General features: G+C 32.5%; 1 protein-coding gene across 3 annotated transcripts in view; it reads left to right on the top strand.

The window, feature by feature from the left end:
• The window catches only part of LOC122635628, a 110017-nt gene that overhangs the window by 64683 nt on the left and 38916 nt on the right, over window positions 1-6418 (top strand). The window contains exon 1 of one of the 3 annotated variants that reach the window (XM_043826038.1): window positions 5315-5420. The exons of the other annotated variants lie outside the window; for them this stretch is intronic. Within the exon in view, the coding sequence (XP_043681973.1) occupies window positions 5330-5420 (91 nt within the window). The 5' untranslated portion in view covers window positions 5315-5329. Of the gene's footprint in view, window positions 1-5314; window positions 5421-6418 lie in introns of those variants that run through there. 3 annotated transcript variants of the gene reach the window in all.

The raw sequence follows: 6418 nt of genomic DNA, 5'->3' as shown, positions 1-6418 counted from the left end.
ATGTTTGTTATGCCTTTCTCTATCTCTCTTTCTATTTCCCTGACTCTTTCTTTCTCTCTCTGACTCTCTTTCTAACTCTTTATTCGAGACGAAAAACGTTTTAAACGCGTAACACGTAACACCGTCCGTGCAAAAGCTCGTTTGAAAATCGATTAGTCGTAGATACGTACATACATACATACATACATACATATATACATATGTACGGTGTTTTGTAGCTAATAAAAACGTCAGGTTAAATTAATTGCTCGTAAAGGCCGAAACAATAATCGTAAGGTCATGACCTCATTTTTCGTAGGGGCCTTAGTGGTAAGAGTAACCACCTAATACATACGTACATACATACATATGTATATATATATACACACCTATACATGTACATAGTGTTTCGAGTTCAAACGATAAGAAACGATTTAGCTTTTGGTAATATCGTATTTTAAAACGATCCTTCGAGATATCGTGCAGGATTTTCTTTGTCACGTTTTATCTTTCTTGTCTATCTCTCTTTCTCTCTTTCTTTCTATCTTTTTCTTTCTTTCTTTTATTCTTTCATCCTTTCTTTTGTGGCTATCAATGCGCATAGGTTGTCTATCCTCTGTTTCATATTTCCTTCCAATATTTTTCTCTCAAAGGTATAGGAAACCTACTTCGATGAAGTATACCTATCCATTCAATGAATTTTCATCTTTTCGTTTAGAAGAAAGCAAAGAAAAAATATATAAAATTAATTAAAACCAGCTATGATATTATATTATATTATTATAGTCCTATCGAAAATAATCGGAATAAAGATTGAACGATGTTTATTATTACGAAGTTATTAGATTTTTTAGACCGTTTCATTTTTGTCCCTTGTTTACTTGATCCTTCTTCGACATCATTCTATTTGTTATTCAGAATGATATCGTTCCGTTATCAACGATCCGAAGAGAAAATTTCAGTAAACTTTGTTTTGTCTTTTTATGTTTTCCTTTGCTATTTGCTTCAGTACTACATATATTAATTATACACGTTGCTTACTCAAGGATCGTCGTAAAAACCTGTCATAATTTGATGGTTACGTTTTTAAACTTTTTTTTTCTCTCTTATCTTTTCTTTTTCCTCTTTCTCTCTCTCTTTTTTTTTCTCTACATACGTATGTACCTACTCTTATACATATGCATGATATTTGAAATTATCCGTAATAATGAAAAATAGATCGAACGCGAGATTGAATTGGAAGGAGTAAGTAAGATTAGATAATATTGTAATAAACGTATTTAAATTTTGTTTGCAAAACCTTTCGTCATAAATTTTAAAACGTTTTTTCCCCATTAACGAGATATCATATCTTTCATAAGATAACGTTCGATTGATTCTCAACAATCGATTTTTCTCGAGAAAAAGAGAGAGAGAGAGAGAGAGAGGAAAAGTGAGCGAGAGAGGAAGAGAAAGATAGAGAGATACACTTCAAAAGAAAAGCTGGAATTACATTGGACCATCGTCGTTTGCCTTCGGAACGTCGATCGGTGAGAATTAATCGTCCGTGGAGATAGAAGGAAAGAAAGATGGAAGAAAAAGAAGAAAAAAAGGAAAAGAAGAAAAAAGAAAGAAGAAAATGAAAGAAGGAGAGAGGGAGAGAGAGAGAGAGAGAGAGAGAGAAGGAATCGATCGGTAATGGCAAGCTCGTAATTATTTGAACGGAAAGGAATAATTCTTTTTAAAAAATTCGATGGCTCGATCATATATTTTTTTCTTTATTTTTCTTTATTTTGCGATGAATAATTGCAAATAATTGTAACGCAGTTATGAAACAAAGAACTCCGTGTTTTCATATCGACGAGATATCACTCCGAAGATTTTTATCGTTTCTTGTATTTTTTCTTTTTCTTCTTCCTTTCGGACATTTAATTAATTAATTACAATGCCATTGCAAAATATGTTTTTTTTTTTTTTATAAAAGAAGAAAATGTAGGATGTTCGACGATTCAAAGAACATTCGTTTTGGCTATGTGCCTTTTAATATGCCTTGGCCAGAGCAGAGCTTGAAGCACGTCGAGATTGCAATTTTCTCATCGAGAAAATAAAAAGAATGCTAACAATAATTCCCTCTCGTTGCTTTTCAAACGAGATTTAACTCTCGCGTAGACTTTCCCTCAGAATTTCCGACTTCTTAATCTCGTCACCTTTCTGGCTATCCGCCCGTCCATTCGGTAATCTAATTTTCCACCTAAAAGGAAAAGGGTTTTAATCGTTTCTCGTCGTTGGACGAACAGAACACAGGCTTCAATTATTCTTCCTTTTTCTTTCTTTCTTTTCCTTTTTTTTTTTTAAATCATCGGTTTAACGATTCGCTTTGCTTTTCTTAATAATAATAATTATTATTATTATTATAATTTTATTTTTACACTGATCAGTTTTTAAATACATCCATTTTTTAAATACAATGTATTTAAAAAATAAAAGTTATAAATACATATACATAAGTAATGATGACCGCGTTATAAAATATATATAAGCAATATCTGTGTATAAAGACAGATAAGTATCTATATACGAAAGAAGAATATAAATTTAATTAACAAATATATTATAATTTGCTAGAGAGTATTCTGATAAGATCTTAAATATCTTGATACATGTAACAACGTGAACATGCGATTAAAATTCATTGGATATATCGTAGAACGAGAGAAAAAGAGAAAGAGGGAGAAAGAGAGCGAGTAGAGGAGTACAAATACGTGGCGCGTAATTTGAAAGTCAAAGTAAATTCGAAAGGTTTTCTACCCTTAAGCTCGAAATAATAGTTACGTTCGATGTTAAAAAGGGACTACGTTAGCGGTCCCTTCGTTCTCTGTCATTAACAAACTGCGAAGCAAAATTCGTGAGAAGATCGGAAACGCGGGGTTGGTAGTAGTTGTAGTAATGAAAAAGTATAGAATACAGAGAGAGAGAGAGAGAGAGAGAGAGAGAGAGAGAGAGAGAGAGACAGAACGACGAGAGTATAGTTTTAATTACCGCGAGTGTATTTGAAATAGCTGCACGGCCGTCTGTGGCAGAAACTGTGGAGAGGATTTAATGCTCGTAATTACTAAGCGTTACGTTAGCCACGAAATAATGTCTTTTGGGGGGTGTTCTACTCTCTATGGCTCGATAGCTCGACGAAGAGTTCCGAGCAAGCACGAAATGCAACTTTCGTAAAACCGTTCTTCTCCTCTTTCGTCTCTTTACCTCTACCTCGAACTCCCACCAGCACCACCATACTAGCATCACCATCCCTTCCATTTCTATCCCCATCTCCACTAGCTCCACTTCTATTTCCTTGCTATACGTAAGTACGTATTTGTATTTCTATCGAAGTATGGAAGCTCGACTTTTGTATCCACGACACGAAGTACGAACTACTTTCGTGATAAAGATTTGCAATTCCTTGTTCCTTCTTCTTATTCTTCTTATTCTTCTTATTCTTATTCTCTTTCTTTTTATACTTGTTTTTCTTCTTCTTCTCCTCCTTCTTCTTGTTCGCTTTTTCTTTCCTTCTTTCTTTCTTTCTTTCTTTCTTTATTTTCTCCAATACCATTTCTCTCTGTTCGCGACGTTTCCTTCCAAAGGAGAACGTTTCCCGCTCGTGGAATTTTATATCTTCGATAGTCGCGGACATCGAAAGCGCCGAGAAAAGTTTCTTTCATATCTTTTTGGAGGAAACTTCGTGCTTACACAATTTTACCTTGGATTGTTAGACCGTGCGAATTTTATCACATTTCATCTCATCGGTACATATATTTATTTTTTTTATCCTTGGAGAAATTATATTTAGACGCAACGAAGAATTATTTTTTATTATTTTTATTGAGTATCGATTAGGTGACAATTGAGAGAAAAATTGTTGTTTAACAAAAATAGCAAAATATAATTTAGCCAAAGCGTCTCGAAAAAAATCATAAAGAAATTTGGAATTTTAACAAATTATTTTTTACATGATTACTCCTCTGTCTCTCTGTTTCTTTATTATTTTATTATATATATATATATATAGCAAATTATGACCGTAACAAGTGATTTTGGAACATTTGACTGTATCATTTTATTATATTTACATTTGTTAAATAACATATATATATATATATAAAAACACACACACGTGTGTATATATATACGTACACATATATATGTACATGTTTCATCTAAAATGAGGAACGTTCGTAGGAAAAATCAATACAAATTTTCGACGCGTTTACGAACATAATACGCACTAATGAATATTACTCAATAAAGTAAATTCATGTTCACAGTTCACAACACAAGATTCGTTGCATAGAGGAGAATTGTCCGATAATTAAAGTGCACCCCGATGATTATACCGCATTCCGAAACGTAATTGTTACAAACTCAATGCGATATAGTTGAATGATCCTTAACACATATTCTACTGTACCCATTATATATTTACAGAAGCGAAAAAATTATTTGACTATATATGCGTCCATTATCTCTTTTCTTATTTTTCATGTGTTCTTTTTAAACAAATTTTGTATATCTCATTCATTATATTGATTTAATTCAGAAATATTCAATTACAAATTCGGCTTAGAAAATACATAGATAAATAAATACTCTATTTATAATTTTTAACACACATGCAGACATATATGCACAGACACATACACATACACACATATATTCCGATAATAATTACAATATTTATAAGACGTTTATCAAAGTTCATCCATACGTTCATTAACTATGCAGATAAGTTTTGAGACAATGAACGCCCTTTTAAAAAGGAGAAAGAAAAAGGGTGTAGGTCGAAAGTGGGGATGACTGCGTACTACGAAGAGGTCCTTTCACCCCTCGAAACAGTATTCTTCCTTGCACCCTTCTTCTACACCCTCCATGGTACTCTACCCTCCTGGCGCAGCAATGTAACGTAAAGCAGCGCGTGCGCTATTCGAACGACAGGACTATCATAGTGTTTCAGTGAGAAAGAGAGAGACAGAGAGACACAGAGAAAGAGACAGAGAGAGAGAGAGAGAGACAGAGAGAGAGAGAGATCGACTGTTCGCGCCTAAAATCTTTCAGAGAAGTCGAGAAAGGTCGATCAGTCGCACGACGAACGTCGTGCTTAAACATTTTCCGCGTTTCATTCGCTTCTCTGTGAAATTATATTATTTTTTATTTGATATATATATATATATATATCGCGAGTGATAACGATCGATAGATCGTAGATTGACGATAAAATAATGGGACGATGATATTTCGTTAAATCGACGATTATTATTTTATTATTTTCTTTTTTTGTTCGTTTTATTTATTTATTTTTTTCAAATACGTGTGAAAGGGTAGAGGGATGATCGTTTCAAGGGGCTCACCTGCCCTTCTTCTCCTTATTATCATTTTGTCTCATCGACTGGAACACGTGGACGCTAAAAATGATAACCGTGAGTGTGATCCAATAATTGTCATTTATTTTGTTATTCGAGCAGATTTTTAATTGCTATTTTATTAAAATATTAGTAATAATAATAATGATAATAATAATAATAATAATGGTAATGACAATGGTAATAAAGAGGGAATAGTATATATACATGTTAAATGGCAGACCCCATATAATTTTTTAATATCTTTCTTGGTATTATAAAAAAAAAAGAAAAGGCATAAAAACATGTACCTTTCTCTCTCTTTCTTTCTTTGATATTTTCATTAACCGTGGATACACGTTGAACATTACGACATTAGCATTTCATAGGCGATAAAACGTTTGATGAAACTAAGTAGTACAGTCACGATCACGTACTATGTTGTGATCTATTCAGAGTGAATTTACGATCTTGCTCGTAATACTTTAGCCGTAAACATTCTCGACATATTCCTGAAGGTAATCACGCACACGTGTGCACGTTCGTTGATGAGAAAAGGTGGATTGATAAAACGTATTAAACGATTCACGAAGAAAATAAATATTTTCGATATTAATCGTAAGTGTTCATTAATGATAAATATGCAATGTTAATTCGATGACTTTTCTTTCATTAATGTCTAAATTAAAGAAAAAAATTAGAGTGAAAGAGAATAAGATAGAATGCATATATGTATGTAAATTATTATACAGTGATTGTAATATTATTTAAAAAAAGAAAAAAGATAGGGTAAAGAGAGAAAGAAAGAAAGAGATAAAGAGTATATAGAAAGAAACTTTTAAAAAAGTTTTTGCAGTAGATATGCATCTATAACCTTGTTTCTTTTATCCTAAATTTATATATATATATATATATATTTAAAAAAATCTTTTGGCTCTCTCTCTCTCTCTCTTCTCTTTTCCCATTTCGATCCTGCTTTCTTTAGACTTTCTTTAGACTAGTAAAAGAAGAAGAAGAACAAGAACAAGAAAGAACAAGAAGTAGAAGAAGAAGTAGAAGAAGAAGAAGAAGCAGAA

The sequence above is a fragment of the Vespula pensylvanica genome, chromosome 18, assembly GCF_014466175.1.
Source record: "Vespula pensylvanica isolate Volc-1 chromosome 18, ASM1446617v1, whole genome shotgun sequence".
In the NCBI taxonomy this organism is placed as follows: Eukaryota; Metazoa; Arthropoda; class Insecta; order Hymenoptera; family Vespidae; genus Vespula; species Vespula pensylvanica.
Note: the sequence above shows the minus strand (reverse complement) of the source record. Positions and strands in the feature narration are given on the sequence as shown.